Genomic DNA, 27973 nt, shown 5'->3' with positions numbered 1-27973 from the left:
AAGTATCACAGATTCATCATCAAGCCAACTGCGAAATATTCTCATCAATTTCCTTGAGTCACTGCAAAACATTTTTTTTTGTTTTATCCTTGAGTCTAAGTGGGTGTTTGAAGAACTTTGAAGAAATTCCCTTAAGGCATTTCTCAGATATTGCATTCACAAGAATGGGATGGACTTGAGGTCACAGTGACCTTTGACCCCCAAAATCTACACAGAACATCCTAGAGTTCAAGTCGACATTTGTGCCAAATTTGAAGAAATTCGCTTGCAGTGTTCGTGAGATATCCCGTTATGTGGAGTTAAGTGTACTGACCTCAGTTTTGGTTTAAAATCAGCAGCAGTGGTGTTGGAACGATGAATGCAACCCGCCCTGCAAATCATAAAGTAACAGGGTAATGACAAACATGAAGCACAGGAAAAATCTGCTCAATAATCCAAAACAGAAACACAACATAATCACAAATTTGGATAAGATTGTGACATACAGGGATCACTATTGTTTCTGGTATGCTTAACATGCAGTGTATATGTTGTTGCATGTGTATCTGAGCTGGTCTTTGCAATGTGTTAATTTTCTATGTATGAAGTATCAATATCGTGCAGTGAAGTGCAATTTTTGAAATGTCAAACAGATGGTTACACCTTGTTCCAGATAACAATCTATAAGTTCACATTTGGTTTAGTTAATAGACAGATCTTTTCTTACAGCATTGTGTGAGTTAGTTTTAACTGCAGTAACTGACTAAATGTTTTGATTTTCTCTCTGTTTATACCCGAAGTATTTAAAAGCTGTGTCACTGATTTTGGTTACTTGGACAAGCAGAAAATAAACTGCCACATTATCAGCCAATAAAGTTGTTGTGTTAAATGTGCTTTCAAACAGTATCCAATTTACACATACATCAGACACAGAGTAATGTTATCATTTACTTGGAGTCATGTTTGTGCTCACCTACTGAATCCAAGTCCAGTATTCACTTTAACTGCTAAATGCTCCACTAAGTTCACCAGCTAGTCTCTAACTGTGTCTGTTTGCTGCTAAGCATGCATTGTACAGTGGGTGTATAAGAGATCGTCACTGAAAGCTGAAGCTGCTGCTGCTGCTGCTGCTGCTGCTGCTGCTGCTGGAAACCAGGATGAGAGCAGTGAAAGGGAGACTACAACAATTAAACTTCAGGCGTAACACCAACACAAAGAGCTGAAAGCCGCTAAAAACTGTAGAGCTGTGGGGGGAGCTGTGTCAGTCATTTGACATATTGATTCTACTTGGTTTTGCAATATCATTTTGTAGTCTCCGCAAAATCCCACATTGCTTAGAAGAATTTTTAGGATCTGGGGGTATTATTTGGGCACTAAAACCAAATTAGAATTTTAATTTTGAATATTAATTTCGATCAAAAAATAAGAAATATGATGCAATTAGTGTTTAATAAGAAATCATTTTCAGGACTAAACATAGGCTTATATACCGGTGTATTGGATTTAGCAGATTAGATGCTTATATCTGTACCCATATCCAGAGGCCAAGCCTCATTATCAGTGACTGTCTTCTACCTTGTTTTCAATATTTTTTCATGAAGACTAAAAATAGTAAAATATATCCATTTGAGAAGAGTAACTGGCTGGTTTTTAGCAGACCAATTTAGCAATTAAAATATATTAGATGGAAGCATCTAATATATTCCCCTCCTCCTCACACCCTAGTTTTAACCTCCATTTCTGTTTGCTAGCCTTTGCATGTTATCGATGCATGTTTTGTTTGCCATGTCAACTTGTCAAATTACCCAATATGTTAGTACTTATGTCCCCGTATTATTTTGCTGATAAAAACAAAAAGTATACAACAACTTGAACACCTGACGACACACAACATGAGTGTATATTGACTGTCCATGCTCGCATCATGGAGTGTCTCTCCTGCCAGGCAGCTGATAGGCTGTCATCAGAAGAGCCACTCACAGTGGAAGGCAGTAGAGGTTGGACCACAAGTTGTGACTGAATCTCACTCCTACGCTCTATATGCCAATAGACATGTACATCATTCCTGTTTTCTTTCTTTGTTTTACACAAAGTCAAATGCGTCAAATTGTTTTCTACAAAGAAAAAATTACTTGTTTTTAAGGGAGGATATTGCAATTACTAGTTCAACAGTGTAAACACTGTGTTCACAAACATCTGCTGCTTATCTTGGCAGGTAAAAGAGGCCAAACATGTAATTTGTGTGAGTAGGTAGTTCAACAATGTGGCCAAGGACATTAGCGTTTACAATACAAAAGATATGTGGTCAAATGCGTAACAGACTGCCTTGGCAAGTGGTTTGAACAATTTGAACACAATGCATCTTGGTGGTTGTTTACACTTACAGCTGTCCAGCTGTGATCTGATCACCCAACACACATGTTAATAGGTGTAAACAGCCTCTAAGAGTATACTAACCTGGTGAGTTTGCTGACCACAGGTGTTGAGTTGTTTGTTAAAGCTTCAGTTGCAGAGCTGTCACTGTTCATTCTCTGCCTCTGGGAAGAACTATAGTGGAACACAGAGGAAACAAAGTCAATGCAAAAACTCCCATTTCTGATTTTCGCTGAGGTCTTCAGCTTCCATACAGCCCTGGAAATGTACTAAGGAGGGGAGACTTAGAGAATGTGAACCATGTGGTCTGTTAACTCATCTCAATATTTATATTAATTAATTCTAATTAATAAATTATAATCTTACTTTACATCCCTATAAGGTTCTTCAAATGCATATACTGTGTACAAGGAGGCATTGATGCAACAGATTTTCACATTATGCACTTGCAATGATGATGAAAACTAATGTCAAAACTATGACCCACAACCTTTTTGTAACCTCTTTGCGTTCACTTATCTCGTAAGTTTGGATCCTTGCTACATAAATAGTTAGTAAACTATTAACTAATTTAACTAGTTAAATAGTTGAACACTGAGCATGAGTGAGATAAAGGCACAGGCAGAGAAAAGGAGAAAGAAGAGGAAAACATTTTGAAGGGCTAGACATTACTAAAAAGGAAGTCCAAGAGTACCAGAACTGCAATGGGGTGCAGAAGACATACAGTAAGTCTGGTTTACTGGAGTACCATTTATAAGATGTCACCTAGTCTGAGCAGAGGACTGAAGAGCATGGCCCAATGGTGGATGAGTTTTAAAGATTTTATCTTTCCACGATCCAACAACCTCAAGCAACCTCTTTTGGGAAGCTGAATAATGACTGTCTTCTCTCAGAGCAGTGGAAGTAGCGTAATGTTGTCACAGCCACAAAATATCTCAGGGAGGAGGAGAGAAGCACAGTACAGCCTTCTTTAGTCACACCATGCAAACATAAACCACAGTAGAGGTCTCTAAGCCTGTCGGGCTCCAATTGGCTCCAACACTCCGAGTTGATGCAGGGGGCATTCTGGCCTTCTTTAATAGACTCGGTTTGGACTTATTGTGCCCATATACACGCAGACAAAGGGACAGAGTTGCGGGAGAATGAGTTGTCAAACTTGTTAAAAAATATCACAGAAAATTAATGTGAATCTTGCATAAGGGTCATAATGCAGGTATATTCTTTCACACTGAAATGAACTAACTCTACATGGATATATTGCCAATATGTCAATTAATACCAATAATCGTTTTTTATTGATTAATGAACACACAAAAAACGTTTACAATGCCCATCCAAGTTTTCCTCAGCCTACTTCTTCCTCTACCACCAACATTTCTGTAACTTGTGTTCATATCTCGGACTACTTCTTCATCTCCTACTCTCTCCTCCTTTCTCGAACCTCTCTGTACGCATGCTGTCCCTTTCTACCACAACCTTTCCTCTCAGTCTCCCTCTTTTCTTGCCTCATCTGTCCAATCAGCTCTCATTTACAACAGTGATAAACGTAGCTCTCCTGTGCATGCCAACCTTACCCTGACGTAACCAACAGTATTAATCCACAATAAAACATTTTTTTAAATGGTGTTGTTAATGTTGTTCAGTCTGGTTTCTTCTCTGATTGTATTGAAACTATCAATAACACTAAACATAAAATAAACTCTTATATAATGTGAATGCATTGGGAATACATTTCTGCCATATTCATGTGACTGTGGCATGTTCCATTATTCACAAATCCACAAAGTTTTCTTTCCTGAAATACACCTAATATTTAAGAAATTCCCTGACATGTGGAGAACCTGATGTCTTGTGAGCCTTGTGTCTGCTTCAACAGATTTTCGCCTGATGCTCAAGTGTAAACTGTCAGTATGTGAAGCTATCAGCTCAAAAATCATTTAAAAAAACAAAATGTTTTGTGTGTAGGTGTCTTTCAGTGTGTTTGTCAGAGAGACAGAGGGATAGAGAGAAGCAGAAGAGAGAGGTAATTATAGTGGGAGGAATAACGTTCACCTCTAGCCCTGCGTGGGCAAACAGCTACACTGTTTGTGTGAGAGTGTGTGTGTGTCTAAGTACAGTAGATTGGTGTGACTCTTGAGTACTCTGACATGCATTCCATTTCTCTCTTCATCCACTGCTTTTCTGACTCTATCTTTCTCCTAAACCCATCTCTCCCTCACTCTGCCCCTGCCTCTCTGTCTCATCTCTCCTCCTCATCCTCCCACTCAGTGCACTCAGCATTGCAAATCAGACCGCCAACACACATGCACACACGTGTGTTTGCGTGTGCGCACACGCACACGCACACAAGCACACAAGCACACACACACACACGCACACACACAGCCGGAGGGAAGTCTCGTTAGGATCAGCAGGTTGTGGTGCTCTGCCTGTACTTACATTGTACCTTTATTTATTCCCTCTTTCTATTGTTTATGCTAATCTTTTATGTACTGCACAGTAGCTTAAATGCCAGGAGAAATATTATGATCCTTAAAGTTTTTATTTTATCACATAGTCATAATCATATTTGCCAAATCATAAAGTTCTATTATCTGCTTTGTAGTTTTAATGGCTGATAATCAAAGTATTCAGGGCTCTGAGACATCAGATAATTAAACAAAGAGGACACAAAAAATAAATACAGTTCCAGGCTCTAAACCAAACAGACTAATAGATGTTAGCAAGGGTCAATTAACTGTAGCGGTGCTGTCAGTGCAGTGTGTCCACTTATACTAATAACTAGCATTCATTACTAAAATGTTAAAAAAGAGTACTGATGCTAATGAGTAAACACATTACATTATGTGTTCAGGAACAGAGAGACACACACACATTAACGTTAACATCATAGCAAAGACAACGTCATGTTGAACAAAAAAAAAACAAGTAGACTAAATTGTTATTTGACTCTAAAAAGGGGAATTTAAATTGAAGATAGGGAACAGAGAATGATCGTCTAATACAGTCTCAGTTATCACTAACTTGCTGTAGAAACAGGAAGACAGAGCCCAGAGAGGAGCGGGTATGTGCTCACTGCTCGACAGGAGAAGTAAAACCATAAATACACTTCCTCCTCCACTGTGATATGTATCTGTCTGCTACAGCCTGAGGGACGCACAACCCCCATAAGATCCCAAAAAATCTGGATTTATACAGTTTGAAGTAATTGTATTAAATTGTACTGTATTGTACAGCAAGCAAAGTATGGACTGCATCAGTACAATATAGAACCTATATGTGACACATGTGAACTGCTTTGGTAACATGTTTTTGTTCATGCTAATAAAGCAAAGTGAACTGACAAGACAAGATAAACCTTTATTTAACCCCAGAGGGAAAATGCCGGTGTTGCCGATAGAACAGATAGGTAAAGAAATTCTAAAAATAAACAATTAGAAGTATGTGTAATAAAAGTAAGAATAGTGACGTGGTTAGGAGCAGCAAAGTCAAAAAAGTAAAAAAATATTTTATATGTATCATACCATTATGTAATAAAACAGTAAAATATTAACATAATACAGTATATAATAGCAAGGTGTGCAATATTTGCAAAAATATATTTTCATTAGTGTATTATCACCTGAAAGTAAGATTTGTTGTGTTTTCTTCATACAGAGGTCCTTTTCCATGAAGGCCGCAATTTTGAACTGTCATGTTTCTACAGTAGCCCAGAACGAACTAACCAAACACACATATTTTTTTCCAACTTTGCAGCCACCATAGTTTCTTTTACTCGCTTGGAAGGTGATACTCCACTTGATACCTCCTACACGGTGGTCCTTTAAGTACTGACTTCTCAAGGAACTAGTTATAATTACAAAATGTAGTTATATAAAGGAGGAGACTCTTCTAATATTCTTTATATTTCTAAACAACAAATCCCCTGTGCAGAATCAGTATTGTGCGTGTATCAACGCCTGATTTATCGTCTTCTTCTGTGCCATTGTCCAAAAACTAAAATCACAGTTTTGAGAATTTTTTTTGGGCTGAATCCCACATACATAATGCCAAAAATACTGAAAGTAGTCCCTAACAAGTGTATTATTTCCTCAAAAATCTATAAACTATACATTTGCAAACCGTTTTTAAAGATGTATGTCTACTTCAGTAGGAACCAATGAGCTGAGAGCTGAAAGCCATAGGCAGGAAGTCACAAAGTATTGAGAGTTGAAAAATGCCAAACAACAACATGTTTGCATGGGTTTGTTGACAATAAGTAAAATACAGAATAACAAAAAACTTATCTTATAAATCAGAACAGACAAAAATGTATCACTGAATCTTTTTTTCTCATTCTGTTTGAAGAGCATCAACAGACAGCTGCTCTAACAGGTTTCTGTAGGTGAGAATTTAATCTGTGTGTACATATGGTTAAAAGGATTTCATATGGAGGCAGGGCAAGCTGAAAAAAAAAAACTTATACACAGACACACACACACAACCATAGCTAATATTATAAGTATCACTTGGCTGTTTCTCAGAAGGAAAAGAAACGGTGGAAAAATGCAGATAGGAAATATTATTCATGTATTTACACACCCACACACATATGCACTTATGCGTGCGCACACACACACACACACACACACACACACACACACACACACACACACACACACACACACACACACACACACACACACACACACACACACACACACACACACACACACACACACACACACACACATTTTTGTTCAGGAACAACAGCAACTCAGCCACGTAGTGGAAGACCACGTAAAATCACAGAGCTGGGACAACGACTGCGAAGGCGCATGGTGCGTAAAAGTCGCCAACGCTTTGCTTTTTCCATAGCTAGAGTTCTGAACTTCCACTTAATGTGAGTACAAAAACTGTTCATGGAATGGGTTTCCTTGGCCGAGCAGTTGCATGCAAGCCTCACATCATCAAGTCCAATGCCAAGCGTCGAATGGAGTGGTGAAAAGTGCATCGTCACTGGACTGTGGAGCAGTGGAAACGTGTTCTGTGGAGTGATGAATAACACTTCTCTGTTTGGCAGTCAGATGGTTGAGTCTGTGTTTGGCTGATGCCGGGAGAACATTACCTGCCTGACTGCATTGTGCCAACTGTGAAGTTTGGTGGAGATGGGATAATGGTATGGGGCTGTTTTTCAGGGCTTGGGCTAGGCCCCTTATTTCCAGTGAAGGGCTATGTTAATGCTTCAGCATACCAAGACATTTTGGACAATGTTATGCTTCCAACTTCGTGGCAACAGTTTGCGGAAGGCCCTTTTCTGTTCCCATATGACTGTGCCCTAGTGCACAAAGCAAGGTCCATAAAGACATGGTTTGATGAGTTCGATGTGGAAGAACTTGACTGGCCTGCACAGAGCCCTGACCTCCACCCCATTGAGCACCTTTGGGATGGAGATTGTGAGCCAGGCCTTCTCATCCAACATCAGCGCCTGACCTCATAAATGCTCTACAGAATGAATCAGCACAAATTCCCACAGAAACGCTCCAAAATCTTGTGACAAGCCTTCCAAGAGGAGAGGAAGCTGTTACAGCTGCAAAAGTGGGACCAACTCCATATTAAAGTATGTATGTATTTGAATATAATGTCATTACAGTCCCTGTTGGTATTATAGTCAGGTGGCCGAATACTTTTGTCCATATATATGCACATAAATAAATAAATAAACAAACATATATATATATATATATATATATATATACATGCATAAATAGCCATATTCTTGCTATGCAACAGTAAAAAAAAATATGCAAACAAAATTTCCATAGGCATATTATTATCTATTTTCAAAGTTTAAGCCTTCAATACATGAACCAAAGTGAGGCAGTACTGTTAAGTGTACTGCATTTATATAGCACTTGTATCCTAAGCACTTTGAAATGTTTAAAACCCTCACACAAACCGTTGGCAGCGAGCTACCATGTATGGCACTTTGAGATGTGGACAGGACCAACATTTGTGCAGTACTCCTGGGCTTTTTTTCTCCCCGAGGGCTTTTAAAGCATGAACTCCTGCTGCAGGGTTTCATTTCAACGACTGATCATATTGAAATAAACGAGGAACCCTGCATTTGTTGCCCCAGGACCACGGTCAGACTAAAAGGCCCCCAAGAGGTCAGTACTCTGCATGATAATGTCAACCATTATCGACATATGCTGAGAGTTCAGTTTTTTAAATTGAATTCTGTCCACATTTCCCCAAATGTCATCCACCTATAGTGTGTAGTAGTAGACAGACGTTTTTTGACACTGTCTCTTCCCTTTCTGTCTTGTACTAGATACTAGGCCTGCACAATATGAGGAAATTCTGCGATGTGCGATAACACTGTTCAATATTGCAATGATTTGTGATAAAGAAACAAATATTGAAGACTGCATATTAGGCTTTACAGTTCCTATGTCAGCCCGGTTGTCTTTAAATTCAGAGCTGTATAAGAATTTAATATTTTACATAAAACTAGATGTTTTAGAGCAGCAACTATAATGTTTACAACCAAAAAGTCATTATAAAAACTCAATAATATCTAATTGAAAACAAATTTAAAGTGCCTAGCAATGGTTTTATTGCATTTACTTTCAGTAATGAGCGTAGTTGTCATTAACTCAAGTACTTTTCCCATAAGTACATAAAATGTTTTTTCTTATTCATCGCGTTAAAATGGCCAGTGTATTGTGCTGTATATTGTGCTCTATAGCTTTTGCTGCAACAGTCTTAAAACAATGGCTCTGGTTGGTTAGGCTCAGGTTAAGGTGGTGGACCTACCTGCTGTTTACCAGGCTGGAGGCAGGGTTAACCAAGTCTGGCATGGCTGACGGGGAGGTGCCAACCGTTGTCATAACAACCAGTTCAGGGTCCAGGATGAAGATCTCCTCCTGGGAAATTTCTGATACGTAGTTGAGATGTTCCTGATAAAAAAAATGAAACAGAACAGTTTCAAACAAACAGTCAGTCCAGACAGATATTATCAAGACCCTGTTTGAAGCTCCAACGATATTATAATAGACATTAATCCTTATTGTATGACTATGTCATTAAAAAAGGCCTTCTTTAACCAACCACACAAACATCTATAGCTGGAATTCTTTGTCACACTGTAGCAGAGTTGTATCTATAACTGGACAGTCTTGTTGTTTATTTATCTTTCTTTTTTGTATTTATGGCATATAATGTTGATTCACTCTTTGTATACTTCTTCAAACTTGCAACATTTTGTTTATTTTATTTATTTTTTTCCCGCTTCATAGCTTGAACATCACTGAATGACGTCTGATTGGGTTTGATTTTTAAGGGCTAAGCCAAAATTGTTTAAATCAGCTGGACCAGATTTTGACCATGGCAACACCTGCTCACTCCAGTAGGCTAGACAGAGACCAAACATCCCAGACCCTGGACAGAGGGACCATGTTCCAAGCCAACAGAGTGCAGAATGAGTGTTACATCGATAATGCTCTGTGCTCAAACATGGACGGACACAGTTTCTCAAATGTCAAACTTTTTTTTTGTTTTTATGTAAAAAAGAAACCATATCATCATTACTATCTACCTTTACATTCCCCCTTACAAAATAAAAAAAAATGCCCTGCTGGATTATTTCCTGGGTATATACGTGTAGGTTTATACATTACTGTATATATAATTTTATTTTATTTTTTAAAATATTAAATAGACCGATCAGCCATAATATTTTGACCACTGACAGGTGAAGTGAATAACACTGATTATGTCATTATCACGGCACCTATCAGTGGGTGATATATTCAGTGGGATATATTAGGTAGCAAGTGAAGTTTTTTTTGCGAATTTGACAAGGGTCAAATTGTAGCTGTGCATCACAGTTTGTTGATAGATAGATCGATCGAACCAGTAGCATACAAAACATACATTAAACATACATTAAACTAAAATTAAAAACCCTAACCTTAAGAATAGAATTAAAAATTAAAAATAGAATTAAATTATAAACTCTGATTTTAAACTTAGAGGGAGCTGAACTAACAAGTAGCCAGATGCAGTAGTAAAAGCCTCCATACCTGTAGTGTATGAACCACTTGTACCACTAATATGGCAAGTACACCTTCACTACCCTGACAATAGGAATAATTAGGCAGCTGGCAAGAAACCAAATTTTGTTCACACTCATGGAACAGTGGACATCTGCCACCACTGTTACAGCGATTATAGAAAGTCCAAGTGTACAATTTTCACTGGGAAGACTCTTATTTCCATCCCCTTTATTTTTACAGTTTCAGTTTCAGTTTAATCCATTCATTAAAATAACTTTCAACTGTGTCCTCCTACTGTCCAAATGCTAATGGAAGGTTGAAACAATGTCACCTTCGGTTATGAAGCTTTATGAACAGCAGCAGGTGATTTCTGACCTTTTTGAGTTTTGCAACATACATGCTGCCATATCCTTTTGAAGGCATGAGGTTTTGTGATGAGGAAGTCCCTTCACATTTTACTCTGCAAGTTAATTTGTTTTTATTTACAGATAATTCTCCCAAAATTACACCGATTATCATCTGCCAAATGCAATGAGAGACTGTGCTCTTTTTAGTAAAGAAATTGAAGTTAGAATGTCAATCTTCGTTAAATAACATAATATTATTTATTTTGAAGTGCCAGGTTTCCGTCAAGGACATAATAGGTGATTATAGAGTTAATGTATTCTTATTATCATCATTATGGATGTCATCTTAACTTTTCTAGACGATATATATTTACATAAATGAATTAATATATTATTTAAATGCCTTTTTTGGTTGAGAAACCTACGCTCTTTAGTAAATCACAAAGACAAACTTCTCCTACACGCACACACAAAGCTAATCTTGTGAAATTAAAAGTGAGTGAGTGTGGGTGCACAGGTGCTTTCATTCTGTGTGCAGCCATCTCACACGTGTTGTGTCTGAAAGTATTCATGTCACCTGAACAGTGAGAACTCATCAGTGGGTCAGGCCCCGTGCATATTTCATATGTTACTACAGTTGCAATCAGAAATATTCAACCCCCTCGCCTCAAAAGACATTATATTGATGTGGATGAAAGATAATGACAATAAATCAGAAAAAAATCATCAAACTCAAAATCATTAAACATAAAAACAAAACAAAAAAAATTATTGATACATATTTCAGTTATTTTGACAACAGAAGTTGACTTAACTTTGAAGTTCAAATGAAAAAATTAACTCTTAACACATGTGCATGTGCAGTATTATTCAACCCCCAGCTTCAGTACTTCCTTCCATCCTTTAGCTTTTATAACTTCCATGCTTGACCGTGGGCATGGTATTCTTCTGGTCATAAGCCTGTCTTTTGCACGCCAGACATACCGCTGGTCCATATGTCCACAGTTCTAGTTTGGTTTCATCAGTCCATAGAACTGTCTCCCAAAACTCTGTAGTCTTATCCAAAATTCCTCCTGGCATATTCTAGTCGACTTTTGATGGCTATCTAAACAGAATATACTCTTACACACAAATACTACATCATGCATTTTCTATGTTGATATTATGTATCACTCAACTCATGAAGAAGTCATCTGAAGCAGAATCTTGTTCTTTGAAAAACTTTAATTGATAAATCCTTGAATATTTGTGATTGCAACTTTACATTTAGAGATAGTCTTGACATGATAGAAAACACCCAGTGAAGTTGAGTTAATAGGCGAGCTAGACTTACCTGTGCTCTGTCTATCCTATAGAAACGATCTGCTGTTGTAGCTAGAGAGGCAAACAGAAACACAATTTGAAGATATCTGAACTCAAAACATTATTGTGGTAGCTAGTAAGCATTGAATAGAAATATCTACTGGTGACATGAGAAATTAACACATTGGTTTATTTCCAAATCAGAAATAAATTAATTTTTTCATTCATTTGTTCATTTCTGTTTATTAACATGTTAGTTTAAAAATTAATCTAAATTAGTGTGGTAAATTTGTGTTTGACACCAAACTGGGGTGCCAGCTGGGGCGGCCCGGCATTTTAGGGGTGTCAGCAACCCCCCATGCCACCCCTCTAGATATGCCCCTGATCGAAAGGTTCACAATATGACTGATCATCAGCTAACCACACACACATTTTTTTCCCTCTTCAAACGCAAAGCAAATGTTCAGTTCTCTCTCTCTCTCTCTCTCTCTCTCTCTCTCTCTCTCTCTCTCTCTCTCTCAGCTAGCTATATTTGTTTGACTCTAGTTCTCTGCTAAATTCCACCAGGACTCACAGGCAGAGGTGTATGTGTGTGTGGGTTTGTGTGCTTGTGAATGCATGGATAATATTGTGTAATATGCAGGGTTTTTCTCTGTGATATTTTTGGTAAGCTGCTGCTGTATGACATTAATATGCATTAAATTCAGCAACAAAAAGAATCTGATGGAACTATGCTTTATGTCATTTTGAGGAAGTACCAGTACACAAACTTGTTTGCATCTTACAGGAGGTGTGTTTGTATGCATTTATTTAACTATAATCTTCAAATGAAAATCAGATTTTCAACTTTGGTTGTAAAAGTTTCTATCAGTTATGATAACACTGCTTGGACCCAAGCCTTAGAATACTGCTTGACCAAGCTTCCCAACAGAAATATGAATCCTCTGATCTTACAAAGCCACAGTTTAACCATAAAATCAATCAATTCAGTTTATCACTGAGATTCATAAGCTACGAACTAATACCTGGTGTATCACCTTAAAGTAAGAATGGTTATGGTAAATGGTATGGTTGTATTGCGCCTTTCTAGTCTTCCACTCAAATCGCTTTTACACTATGTGCCACATTCACCCTTTCACTCAGTGATGGAAAAGCCTATTGAACAGAAACTAGTGCATTCATACACATTCACACACCGATCGGGAGCAATTTGGGATCCAGTATCTTGCTCAAGGACACTTCGACATGTGTGCAGGAGCCAGGGATCGAACCTATAACCTTCTGATTAAGGGATGACCTGCTCTGCCTCTGCACCACAGCTGCCCAATGTCTTTGTTATGTCTTTGTTACCTCAGAATGACCCTTTTTAAATCGTCCATGTAGTCTGTCCCCCGCTGATAGAATTTTTCAAAAATTAATTGATTGTTTAACCCTCCTTATTTCTTTATATTTCGTATACTGCCCTCTAGGGATGTAACAATACATTAAGATCACAATTCAACAGAATTCATGAAAACTTTGCAAAATGCATATTTCCTTTTCTAAAAATAATATAAATAAATAGAACCGTGTCAATTTTGGAAAACAGCCTCATGTATCTTGCCAATGTCTATTATGTTCCTACGTTTTTAATTTTCTGGCTTAGGGAAGGCAAAAAGCTGCCACACCTACGGTTTAAAAAGGATGGTGCATCCTGAATTTTAAAGTCTTCCCATGTCTCTGCGCCTTCATATAGCTACTGACGCAAGTGGTGTACAAGAAACAGCAAAAGTAGATAGCGCCCTCAGCTGTTTAACCTAATTTAACTGTCTCTCAGTATATCGTTTCATTCCTACCCTCAACATTGACCTGCCCTTGCCACACCCCTCTGATGAAACTTGCCTATCAAATTTTATACCAGAAATCAATTTTGTATGAAGAAACAACAACTGCCACTCAACAAGTTGGAAAATAACTGTGTTTCACAATGCAGAGACTATTATTCAGTGCACGACACTAAAAACATTCAATTATTGAATTTTTTTTGGAGGTAACTGATCTGGATTGTTGTTGTTGTTGTTGTTGTTATATTCACAGACTATGTGAAAAATTAATTCCAAAGTTTATCTGAAGTTAATATCACTATATAGCAGTCTGACTTTTTAGTACAAAATTCCCTCTTTAATAAAAAAAATATAAAAACCTATGCCTTATTGAATTATGCTTACATAATAGAGCATTAATTATTTACGCAATTACGCAAGTACAATTATGCTATTTTTGTCTGTACTTTATGCACATGGAGAAAACAATGTTCACAATGTGAAAACATTTTTATGGTAAGTTGGTAGAGGGGATATTGAGGCAAGAGAGCCCAGGTAGTGGAAAAACTTACCAAGGCAATGGTAAATTGTTATTAGAAATTATAACAATGTGATGTACTTACAGTCAAGGAAACACCACTTTGGAGATAATCTTTGCGAGGAAAGAATCTTGGCGGCCTCCTCCTGAATGACAAACAGAACAGTTAGAGAACGAGATGAGTGGCTGACAGTGGAACAGGAATGTGAATAGTGGTCCATCTATCTTTAAAAGAAAAGGACCAACAAGCTGACAGAATATCTCCAAGAAGAGAAGAGAAGAGGAAATTGATGTATGGAACAAAAGGTTGGCTTCTAAAAAGGCGGGACATATCACATCCTCTCTATGGTGAATATGAGTTGTTACCATCAGGACTAAGGTAAAGAGTACTGCACTTTCCAGCTGTGGGGCACTGCTTGGTGGCTGGTTTCGGTAACCAGGCTTCATTCAGGCCATATCAGCTCTACCCACGCCCCACCTCTTTGCAGATTTTTCAATTATCAGGGAGCCGGCAGAGTCAGGACTGTCAAGATGGCGGCGGAAAGAGCCAACCACACTGAGCTTCACAAGGGCTCTTTAGGAACTATGATGGAGTGGATGGAGACTATGGTACATCCATTTATAATTATACAGTCTAAAATTAAGCCTCACAACCGCCACAGACATTAACACTAGCCCTTGTAAAGCAACAACTTAACTCATGTAACTTGATGGCGATTTTATGAATGTAGTCATTTGTTTGCAGAAATCTGTCAATAGCACAATTTCTGTCAAAGGTCACCTCTCCTCTGGTCTTTCTACCTGCAAACTTGTGACATCTGTCTGACAAAATAGCCATTATTCTGTTGAGCTTGAACCCATTCATATAACAGTGGTCACATGTAAATCAAAATCAAATTGCAATTCAATCAGCTGTGCAATGTTTGAAAACTCAGGAGAATTCTGTCTGTGATCTGGAGAAATTGTCCCACACCTTCATATCCACTAGCCTCATTACTGCATCTTTTTGTATTTTGGTATCACTTGGACCTCCATTTCATCCCTCTCCAATTAGCTCAGAATGACACAGCAAGACTTTTTACTTCAAAAAACAGACACCATGTTACTGAGATTCCTGCCTCCCATCTATGGCTTTACTGTTAGTTGTAGACTGAAGTTTAGAAGCTTGTTCTTTGTTTACACAGCGCTAACTGGTCCATCTGTGAACTCCTGCCCCCGTATCACACAGTCAGACACCTCAGATCCTCTGACCAAAGTCTGTTCACAGATCAAGGACTAAATGTTGTGGTGATAGAGCTTTCTCAGCAGACACCCCAAAACTGTGAATTTTTCTTCCTCCAACAATTTTTTCTTCTCACTCTATTGATGATTTCAGTAACATTTTAGCTTCTCCTCTCTAACTAAACCCAGACAATTTAGTAATAATTAACAAGTGAGTGACACAGCTTCCAAATTAGTTGCTTCTCTGCAGTGGAAAGAACAGGCAGCTGTGCCTTTTTCATTAATCTTGCGATAGACGAGCACAACATAACAGCTTCGGATCTGTTGGTTGGTCAATATGCTTTTGTGTAACTTTATACCACAGCAGTTTATGTATGCTGATGTATGTTCAAGTGTTAATTTTCCTTCTTTTTCCTTCGGCCAGCCTGATCACTACTGCACAGACTTTTCTTTTGTGATGCCATCTTTAGTCATTCTGTAGCCTCAACTGTAGCTTCAAAATGATTAGGAAAAAAAAAATGCATGACAAAAACTAGATTAAAATGTTTTTGTTTGTTGACTAAAACTGGACGAAGACTAATTCAAATCTAATTATTAAAAATTTTCATCAAAAGGCTAAGACTACAATAACATCTCTCAACTCTCATGTCATACAGTTTCCATCACAGGTTTTATGCTGTGCAAGAGGCTTTTCCACAGTGACTGGGATATAATCTTACCACAATACTGAATACTCGTGATTTTTAGCGCAAAAATTGTCAAATTTATAGACAATCCATGCTGAAGCTGCAGCTTCACTGTAATACAAAAAAAACATTGCAGAGATGTGAGAGTGAAAAAGTCTTTCTTAGAAGAGACGGGGAAAACAAGTCGAAGACAGTAAAGTCATTTTCTTTTCAAAATGCAAACCTTTCATGCAGACTATGACAGAAAAGCTCGCTGAAGTAAACACCTCTCCTACTCTGCTTCTCTGCGTTTGTCTGTACTTATCTAATCCTGCTGTCGAGTTAAGCAGCAGTCTCAAGCTGAGTAAAACGCCCGCAGGCTTTTACAGCAAACCTACAAACATGGAATCAAAAGCTGAACTCGTCTGACTGACTGACTGACTCTTTTCTTCTTCACCTTCTTTCTTCTGCTTCGCCATTTATGGCTGTTTGTTTTCTTACACACAAGGTTTCTTCTCTGTTTTGGTCAGATCTAGTAAGCCTTATAGGGTCGTTTCTGACTCATTCTGCACCTGGAGTCATTTGTGTTATTTATCAAACAGGAGCAGCAGCCTGGAAGTGCCATTTACCTGTCCCTCCAGGTATCAGCAGTGAGCTGCACCTCTCCTTTTCTCAAATTTTCTAACCAGATAGCTGGTTCCACTGAATTTTATTCAGGGCCACATGGTTTTCAAAGGCCTGCTCTACTCCTCTAAAAACAAGGTGCAGCAGGCAGTGGTGGAAAGTAGTGGTGCATTTATGGTGAAACAGCTCAGTCAGGGTTAGGATTAGCACACTAAACTATCTAAAATGATGCATTTGCTGCATTTTTCGACCTGCAGGTATAGACTATGATGGAGAAAAGAAACAAAATAACCTTCATTCTGCAGAAAGCTTAAGGACAGCAGACAAAAAGCGAGTGCACCCCAAGAAAACCCCAAGAGTCTGTGTTGATGAATTGTTAAATAAATGAATTAATGTAAAAGACAGGACAGTAGTATTGCAAATTTTGAGAGACACATGCCAGGTCTTCAAGCCAGCAGAAGTGACATTCGGCGGCTGTGCTCTTTAGTAAAATCCATAAAAACTACAGATTGGCACACCTTTGTTGCATGCTCTCTCTCCTTCTCCATATTTTCTGTCTCTCACCAGCTATCATTGTGCTGAGAAAAGTAAAAAAATTAAAAATAAAAAACCCAAAAAGCCACAAAGCCGTGATGGCAGGTAGTATTAACATCAGTGCAAACTGGAACAGCTGTCTGACACAGCTTCTGTCTTTGTACACAGCCATAACATTATGACCACGTGGGCACCCTGGTGGACATAATGTTATATATATATATATATATATATATATATATATTTATATAATAAATTGGGGAACTAAAAGATCCACATGCTTACTTTAACACGTTATCCTGATGATGGAAGATGATATTTGACAGTAAAAAAACATCATAAAGCATTGTTCTGGTCACAGAGTGATTGAATGTACAGAATATATGGCACTTCAAAAGGTTTACTTTATTACTGTAGGTCATTATGAGAAATCAGCAATTTTTCTCCTACTGAATCATAAAATGTACTAGTGAGCATCATCAGTCACCAGAGAGCAAAAGATCAAACGTTAGAGCGAGTGCTACATCATTTGGTTGCTATGCAACACAAAGTCTGACAACAACTCATGAGCTGTCTTTTTAGTATTGGTGATCTAACCTATATAAAACAGGAAAGTGTTGTTAAAAATAGCATTTACAGAGTTAGTGTTGCTCTGCTTGCTCCTGAAGGGGAAGATGAAAAGCATTGTGAGGATTTTGGTACATCCACATAAGAAGAACAGAACACAGAGTTTCACCCCATCTACAGTGTTGGCCTGAATACAGCATATTCAAGAGCTACTTTTGCATTCATTACATTTGCCTATACTTAATGGTTCTGGTACAGAAACTAGCTTGCCAACATTATCACGAGAAAAATACTATCTGAATGGTAAGTTGGCTAACGTTAGGTCATAAAATTACTTCACCAGCTAACGTGATCCATGATAATAACTCATGCAAGGCAGGGGCATCCAACTGGCTAAATAGCCTAAGCTAAGCTGGAGTTGGCTGGCTGGCTGTGGCTTGACAGCATAGTGCGGGTTGGGCATTGGTTGATTTGTGGTGTTGGCTGATGGGGTGATTTGTAAACGGCAAACTAGTTAGTAGCATGGAGTCAACGGTCCAAATAAAATATAGTAACATTGCAGATAGTAAAGTTATTTTAAAAATGATTGTTATTGTTTTCCAGTGTTCAGTCTACTGTATGTCATTTCTGGCCGATGCCCGAGATGATGCTTGCTTGTGCCAAGACTAGACAGACTGTGTATGAAGAACAACAGCGGGCAACAGTACACTGACTGCAGTTCACTTAACGGCCAGAGGTGTCACAATTAACATTGAAAGTTACATAATAAACTTTTAAATAAAGGACAAGCATGATCTGCAGGACTGCTTTTTGAACACAATTCAGGTTGCATATAGGCCAGCATGCTGTAAAAGCAACAAAAGCTCATCCCCCAAACCGCACATGTCAGGGTGACAGAGCATGACAGTACAGCATCCCAGCAGCAAACCCCCCCGGCCACTGAGAGGAAAGGTAGAAAAGAAACAGACAGAAAAAAAAGACAATTTGAGAGTGACTCACAAGAGCAGTGCACACGTGAGCTTGTTTTCTCTGCTCTCTGAGAGTATTTGTTAAATGTTGTTGAGACAAAGCATCTCAAGAAGGTCAACTTTGATTTACACTGAGCACTTATAACAAAATAATATAGCTAATTATGTTCTGAAGCAAAAAGGACAGGCATTGATGGTAACCTGCATATATCTGCACAGCAATGAGTTGTTATTCAAACAGTCTCTAGATTTCATCTGACTTTTTTTCAACTGGCTATTTTGTAAATGATCCTTGAACAAAAGAGTTTTAGTGTTTCCAGTTCCCTATGAGAGAGAAGTGTGGATGTGAAGATGTGTTGGATGACCTTGAGGTGGGTTTGCTGATATCACTACCAATTAGTTCTAGACTGCCTACACTACATCCACAATTGCTGAAATCTTTAACTTGTTTTTTTGTTGATACTTTTTTGAGATATACATCATGGAGACTTGAAGAGACGTTGAATTTGTTCTGGTTTTGTTCTGGGTAATACCTTACAATCTTTCTGACTGACAATGACAATTAAATTCTAGAGCATGACTTATCTTTTTTTTGGCAGTGCACCAGTAAATTATCAGTTATAACATGTAGATTGGCTAAGCCCGGTTAGCCAAGCTCAAGCAGCCTCCGAATGGCAAACAGAATGAGACTGGATTCAGAGCAATAACTAATGCTACAGGAGTGTTTATTGCTATGATATGCGACTTGTGTATGAAATGGAGCAGGTAACACTTGGTTCTACAGGACCACTGAATCTCTATTTGTTACATTCATGTTTCTAGAGATTTGTTGATGATATATATATACTTTTTAATTACAGTAATTACTTATATGAAATAAGGTCTCAATATGTGGTATTAAGTATTACCGATTGCAGCATTTACTAACTTTCTTTTGTTTTGTTTTTTTTGGTAATTATTGAATTACCTGTTAATAATAAGTGTAGTATTTACAGTAGTATTTTAGAGAGCAGTCATTATTAAAAACCTGCAAAAATCATCATTATTATTATTGTTATTGTTGTCATTATTATTATTATTAATAGGGATTCTCGATATTGGCTTTTCTGCCGATATCCGATATTCCGATATTGTCCAACTCTCAATTTCCGATACAGATATCACCCGATACCGATATATGCAGGCTTTTTACACCAAAACTGTTAGGTAACAACATAACATATCTCCTATTGTGGAATTAACACATTATGCTTTATTTTATTGTGATGCCCCCACTGGATGCATACATAAATGCAACAAGCTTTCCAAATGTAAACACTGTCTGTGCAAAATAAGAGAACTTCAACTTTCATTGTATCAATACTGAAAAGAGCGCTAACGCTAATCGCTAGCTAAGCACTAGCTTTGGTTAATGTGTTTAATTGTATTATGCACCTGAAGGAGTGCTAATGTAAATTCTAAGCCAATTGTTAGTTTGGTTAAGGAACAGCTCATAGCAGGGTAAAATATTTAAGGTGCATTGCACTTATTTTGTGTTGATATTAAAATCATTCAGCTTGAAATTGTTTGCTTGTTAGCCACTGTTAGCAACCAACCAGTCTAGCGTAGTTGTTGTTGTTATACGTCATCTAGCGTGCGCCGGTGAACGCCCCATGCTGCATTCATGCAGGCTCGGAAATGCTGAAGCCTACAGAACAAACATCGGTTATAAAAACCCGATAGAGAATATCGGCCGATAATATCGGAGGGCCGATATTATCAGACATCCCTAATTATTAATATTATTATAAGTCTTGGTTCTACAAGTTTAAAGTGACTTCATTTTGTTGATTCAATTTTAAAAAGTAACAAGCTCTTTGAATATCATTTATAACATTTATAATTAGATTTTCTTTCTTCTGACTATGTGACACACAAAACTGTGAAGTGTGTTTATTGAACAATAAAGTTATCCTCAATACAACCCTAAAAAGACTTTTCAAACATTGTACTGAATTGTCAGTTCTAAAGAACTGTCTTTCTTACTTGATTGCTTTTGTTTTCAAGCCTCTCCTGAGAAGATCGGGATCTCAAAGAGACTAATTAACCCTGTAATTAAATGAAGGAACAACAAAAAAATAAAAGCCAAACTTTTAGCCATTGAGTGCTTGTTTTATCTTTTCAGACGAACAGCTTCTGAACAGAGCACATCATCTTCACATTATAGGACAAACTCAGCACACCTTCTACAGCACGTCATACAATCAATAAACTCACCAATAAACTTGACTCACACAAAACAGATATGGATGCCATAGGTACATTGAAACATACACACAGTTTCAATACACTTGGTAAATGTCACTAACACAACCACACACATACATTCATAGACAATAGTCCATGCACCATGCTGTAACACTGAGACACACGGGGTAAACTAATCTCTGTATATGTGTGTTTTAGTCACCTTACAATATCAGGAATCATCAAAAACTGCTACTGCTGATGTCCCTCAGATACATCATGTCACCTTAACATGCGTATCACTTAAATAGAACCTGTCTGACAGAGTGAAGTAGGCTGAAAGATCTCAAAAAGCAACACATCATGCCGCAATGTAAAGAAATTTAAGAACAGATGAGAAACAAAATCATTGACGTCTATCAGTCTGGAAAGGGTTACGAAGCCATTTCTAAGGCTTTGGGACTCTAGCGAACCACGGTGAAAGCCGTTATCCACAAATGGAGAAAACTTTGAACAGTGGTGAACCTTCCCAGGGGTGGCTGGCCTACCAAAATTACTCCAAGAGCTCATCGACGACTTATCCAGGAGGTCACAAAAGAACCCAAAATAACATCTAAAGAACTGCAGGCCTCACTTGCCTCAGTTAAGGTCAGTGTTCATGACTCAACAATAAGAAAGAGAGAGTAGATTCAATTCAATTAAATTTTATTTGTATAGCGCCAATTCATAACAGAAGTTATCTCAGGACACTTTTCAAATAGAGCAGGTCTAGACCGAACTCTTTATAACATTATTTACAGAGACCCAACAGTACCACCATGTAGGGCTGGCCGATATATCGATATAAAAAATATATCGATATAGTTCAAATTCGCGCTGTGATCCTTGCTCCAAGCAAGCTGCTGACCCGCCAGAGCTCTCTGCACTGCTCCCCGCGCCCCCGCCACCACCCCTCCTCTTTCAATAACCTAACGTAATGTTTGTGTTCATATCCATAATTTAGACTGTAACGTTGTCAGACTGTTAGGTAAGCTAACTGCTGAGTAATTAACTGATGTTACAGGTAACTTAACGTGGTAACGTTACGTTAGCTAACGTTAACGTTGTCAACGTCGGTGTGATTCATGTCAGCAAAACACAACGTTAATATTGAGTGTGGTTTTAGTCAGGATGGGTTGCTTGTTCTGTTTACAGGCAACAAATCTTTGTCATACCATTAACGTTATGTTACTAACGTTACAGACACTTGCTGAGTCAACCTAATGGACCGCTCAGTAATAGCGTTAACTTACGTTATGTTGTTTTAACGTAATTGTACTTGCTTGTGTAATAACGGTAGCAGTTTAGGTGAGTGGTAACAGCCTTACTGCCTTCTGGAAATATTAATTTAAAAGTTATAATGCAGCCTAACTTCTGGTCACAACATATGTGTAGGTGTGTCTGTGTCTGTGTATGTGTGTGTGTGTGTGTGTGTGTGTGTGTGTGTGTGTGTGTGTGAGTGAGTGAGTGAGTGAGAGAGAGAGAGAGAGAGAGAGAGAGAGAGAGAGCGAGAGAGAGAGAGAGACTGAACATTTGCTCTCACTTTGCGAACAAAATATCGGGATATATATCGTATATCGATATTCAGCTTAAATATATCCGGATATGACTTTTGGTCCATATCGCCCAGCCCTACCACCATGAGCAAGCACTTGGCGACAAGGGCAAAGAAAAACTGCCTGTTAAAAGGCAGAAAAATAGGACAGATCCTTCGGCTCTAGGTGGGTGGTCGTCTGTCTCGACCAGTTGGTGACCAGATGATACTTAAACAGGCTGTTCATGCTCGAAAACCCTCCAATTTGGCTGAATTAAAACAACTCCAACGAAGAGTGGGCCAAAATTCCTCCATAGCGATGTGAAAGACTCATTGCCGCTTGATTGCAGTTGTTACTGCCGAGGGTGGCACAACCAGTTTTTAGGTTTAGGGGGCAATTACTTTTTCACATAGGGCCATCATTTAAAACCTGCATTTTGTATTCACTCGGGTTATCTTTGTCTAATATTAAAATTAGTTTGATGATCTGAAACATTTAAGTGTGACAAATATGCAAAAAACTAAGAAATCAGAAAGGGGGCAAATACTTTGTCACAGCACTGTAAGTGTGAGTGATAAGGAATCTAAATCTAACTCATTGTCATTGTCACATTACTTGTCTCATACTTTTCGTAAAGCTGTGTGACAATAGAGCATGATGAAAAGGGCACATCTTCAGTAGATAAAAGATGGCTTCTCCAACTAGGATAATAATAAATAATTTAGTTGTCTAGATGATATAGCATGAAAAGACATGAATGCCCAGCACCACAAATCTATACCCATGCTGGGGCCTTTAAAGCTGAACTTTCATATGAGGAGAAACGTAAAGTCTGTCTTGTCAAGTTTCCTGTGCATAATGTTTTATCTTGTAACACAGTGATCCACATAAAAGCCATTACATGCAGCTGCTGCTCTGTTGCAGGCAACAATAACATCCTTTACTACTCTAAAAGCAGTGGTAGATGACAGATACTGTACTATTGTCACCTAGCTTAGAAGTGTCTGAGAAGTGAAGATCGAGGAGAACTTGTTGTTCTTGCAAATGCCTATGGTTCTACACCAGACAAGCTGGATAAAACATCACAAGTTCAACACTGTGGCAAGATCATCACTTCTGCAACAAAATCAATACAGCATTGGCTAGAGAAGGGGATTATCACCGGATGCACCATTTGAGTGATCCTGTTCACCTTAAGTAAACAGAAGTGGAGTGAAGAGAGGCCCCCTGACCAAGTAAGGTCTTCAACAGCCCCCCATCAGAGCCATCATGGATGACTTGATGATGATAATGACATCAGTCCCCAGATTTGCAGATGGCACCACCAGGGTCTTCACAAACGTGTTCCAAAAGGAATGGTTGAAACAATGATACTGTCAGTCACTGAGAAGCCAAACAAGAGTCTGGGCAAGGTATTTAACTGGACCCTCAAGTCACGGCTGACAGAGGTGGATAGATCAGGGCTGCGAGGAGAAATAAGGGCCACGGTCTATCAACGTGGTAACACAATTCCTATACTCCCTGCTGATCTCCAGCCTTCAACAGGAAGATTAATCACTTCCTCCAACAACCTCAAACCACTCCTAAACCTGGGCAGCAGTGTGGAAACAGCAGAAGGGAACTTGGACCAGATGGGAACAAGTGGGTAACCACAGGATTTTTTGCTCTGGAAAGTGGAGTCCTTGTGGTCCACTAAGGACTTCCTCTAAAGCCCATCCAAGCTCTTCCACTGCAGTCCGACAAAAACTCCAGCATGCCCCTGTGCCAGAGAAAGGTTTCCTGGATCATATGCAAAGTTGTTGTCAGAAGAGCCTTGGGGAAGGGCAGATGTGATCTGCAATAACATCTGCAGGAATTGTCAGAAGCAAACAAGTGTACTCTACAAGGAAGACAGCTTAGGGGAAGAAGTTCCCTCTAGAATTAACTTTTGTTTGGGAAGACTAGATGGAAGAGGCCTCTTGAGGAAGAGAGCCAAATACACAAACCTGATTTCAGCAGCCCAGGATGGCAGGCACAGTGCACACCCATTGAAATTCATTGCAGAGGCTTTGTCACCTAGTCCCTCTGCAGGGCTTTAAAGCTTGTGCAGTTTCCAAAGGGCGAGAACCATCATGACCATCACAGACAATGCAGAAAATGCAGCAAAATGGCTGTGGATGAAAACGGGTGTTCCATGAAACACATACAATACTTGGATTGAAGCTGGGGCCTGATCTACTCTGGAACTTTAATTCAAAGAGCTGAAACAAACACAGTAGCTGAGGTTATCTGATTATTCAAACATAACTTAAGAAATATATTTCTTCACAGTTTGTGTGTTTTACAAGCTTTTATACAAATCCTACAGCACAGCAAACAATAAATAAAAATAAAGATCTAAGTAGTTACTGTACTATGTGTGAGATGTGTATGCACTCAGACGTGCTGGACCAAGAGGTTAAATGAATGACGAAACATGTGCCTAGTAGTGGCTCTTTTAGTTAGGGCTTTAGTTTATTTAGCAACCTGACATTAATGTCTAGAAACAGGTGGAATAATTTCAATTTCAACAAGTACAAAAGACAAACTCTTCATTTTACTTTTCTCCCCGTCATTGTCTGGATTGGGTATGGCTGAATATAGCCCTGTTCAGACGAGTAATCTGTATCATTGCTGTTTCATTTATCTGTTGAAGTAATGGCATTTAGGTCTCCATTAGGGAGATGTTCCATAATGACTGTTCAAACATGAAAGGACCGTAATAGATAGAGCCGCAATCCTCATGTGATATTTAGCATCTGACACACAAGACAAAGGTCTAAAGCCATTTTTTCCTCCTTGTCAAATTGCCAGCAGAACTGCAGAGCAGTAGTGAGTTGTAAATTAATGATATCATGAAGAAAGATTATTCTCTCATGCCACATCAGTAACAGATGTTAAAACTTTGTTTGCAGTAAATGTATCAGACATGACATCAGGTAAATGAGTAATAATGAGAGGGTTTTGGAAAGTGTTCTGGAAAATCTACCAATAAATCGTATATTTTCTCTTCACATTTCCATCTCACTGTGGCATTGATTTAATGATGACTAAAGCGTCTTCATTCTAAGTGGAATTTGAAATGACTAAGAGGATTCTTTTTCCTGATCCTGTTCAAAACATGGTTTTATTTGTGTACCTGTGTGTGCTTATTGTGTTGTGTAATGCATTACCACATTCTGTACTTTGTAACCCCTAGAGTACTGAATCTGTTCTGTTTATGTGTGTGGGTGTTTGTTTAGAATGGTGTATATTTGTGTGTGTTGGTGGTGTGTGTGTGTGTGTGTGTGTGTGTGTGTGTGTGTGTGTGTGTGTGTGTGTGTGTGTTGGATGACTTCATATTGGTGGAACATTTAGACCTCTCTTTAACTAGACTCCAGGTGTCAGTCACTCACACTGGCACAGATCAGAACTGGTGTCAGATGTAACCTTTCAAACAAAATTCCTCACTGGATTCAGACAGGGAGCTTCACTCGTGAGTCTGATGGTTTGATTTTTTAAAACTAAGCAAATTTGAACCTAAAAGAAGTGCAGCAAAATTGGTGGAGCAGTCTGTTACCTCCTAATTGAATCTTTTTCTTTATTGCTATTGGGAGTGTGTCCTTGCATGTGGCAGTAAAATCTTGAAAGAAGCGTTAAATCTTTCACCAAACACATTTCACCAAAGGGTCTTGGTGGGAATTGTTTATTTGCATTTATTTATTTGAATCTATGACACTATGGATCTGGCCATGCTATACTGTGACTATTCTTTACTGCTCCTGTTAACATTAGCCAAGAAAGCATTGTGAATACACACTGGCGTTGGAAGCCTTGTGTTTCTATCAGATATGACAGATGTGTTACCAATACACCACAGGAGTTCAGGAATACAGTAGCTTTAATACTACACTCAGCCAGCAAACCACGTCAGTTCACTGCACAAACACAACCCCTGCATGTAGTTACTGTTATGGCCATTATAAACTAATTTCTCAGCCATAATTATAACAACCAAAGCACAGCCATGGCCACAACCACAATCACAGCATCGGCAATGCAGTCATACAGGCATGGAATGGCCAAAGGGTTTGGTAGCTTTAGTGTAAATGATAACTTTTGTGTACACATTTACTACCATAATGTGAATTGTTCACTTGATTAATTTATCAAAATCAGGGTGTTTGTGGGGTCTTAAAAAGTCTTAAATCCAGTAGGTTTTAAAAATGTATTGGATTCATGAAGTTAACATGACTTTTATAAGTTTGCCTTTTTCAGTTTCACTTTGTATTTTTGGGGAAAATTAATGTATTGATCGTACAACTACAAAACAAAACCAAAACATATCCTTCCCTTCTTTTTTTGCCAGTATGGATCTTAAATAGATCTTAAATTGCATTCATAATGGTCTTAACAAGGTCTTACAGTGCCTGCAAAAGTGCTCTCATCTCCTTACATTTGCTTTCTTCCACTGACACATTACATTTAATTCTGGTGGCAGCCAAAATACTTCCTGTGTGTGTGTGTGTGTGATATGATTTTTCAGTAAGTGCTGCTTGCTTGTTTGTACTAATTGTTAATGAAACATACAGGAAATGACTGACTGATAATCAAGGCCTGTAAGATTTTCAGATAAAATGTTTAATATTCTATTCCCGTGTGCCTCTGAGCCAAACAAAACCACAATACAAACTTTGGCAGCAAACTACCAACCTGGGTTCCCATGCATTTGAAGGAGTGATGGACAGAGCAGAAGTCCTAGAAAGGAAGGTGAAAGCATAGGAGAATAGAGAGAAGAGCAGTCTATAGGCTTGACAACTCAAATTGGGAAGCAGCACAGTGGAATTTGCATGTACTTGCTTAACCAATCAGAGTGAGTCAAGCCCTTCCCACAGTACCAGCCACATATATGGAACTCATAATCAGCTTGACACCCCACCACCGTCCCCACTTCTTACCTCTTGCAAACGCTGGATGTGTTCTCTGCAGGTTTCTAAGTCGCTGTCACCAGGAACCACAATCAGTCCCAGTGGAATGGCTGGAGATACAGAGGAACAAGACAATTATCCAAGACAATTATCCAACACACTTTGATATCTACTTATACAGTGGCCCTCAACTACAGTCCTCAGGACCCTGTGAGTGCTGTTTTAATTCTGGTCATCTAGCAGTGACAGACATAGACCTGAGACTCCATATGAAGGTAATTAAATATAA

At 38.5% G+C, this 27973-nt stretch overlaps 1 protein-coding gene across 2 annotated transcripts in view; it reads right to left on the bottom strand.

The window, feature by feature from the left end:
- The window catches only part of LOC127378430 (diacylglycerol kinase zeta), a 125127-nt gene that overhangs the window by 16208 nt on the left and 80946 nt on the right, over positions 1-27973 (bottom strand). For both annotated transcript variants that reach the window (XM_051427247.1, XM_051427248.1), the window contains 7 exons: positions 27715-27794; positions 27470-27514; positions 14466-14526; positions 12072-12112; positions 9151-9293; positions 2437-2526; positions 314-370 (listed from right to left, as the gene is read on the bottom strand). In XM_051427247.1, coding sequence (XP_051283207.1) covers positions 314-370; positions 2437-2526; positions 9151-9293; positions 12072-12112; positions 14466-14526; positions 27470-27514; positions 27715-27794 — 517 coding nt within the window. The remainder of the gene's footprint in view (positions 1-313; positions 371-2436; positions 2527-9150; positions 9294-12071; positions 12113-14465; positions 14527-27469; positions 27515-27714; positions 27795-27973) is intronic.

Source organism: Dicentrarchus labrax, unplaced genomic scaffold (genome assembly GCF_905237075.1).
Source record: "Dicentrarchus labrax unplaced genomic scaffold, dlabrax2021, whole genome shotgun sequence".
Taxonomy (NCBI): Eukaryota; Metazoa; Chordata; class Actinopteri; family Moronidae; genus Dicentrarchus; species Dicentrarchus labrax.
The sequence above is the reverse complement of the archived record's forward strand: the minus strand, read 5'-3'. Positions and strand labels throughout refer to the sequence as shown.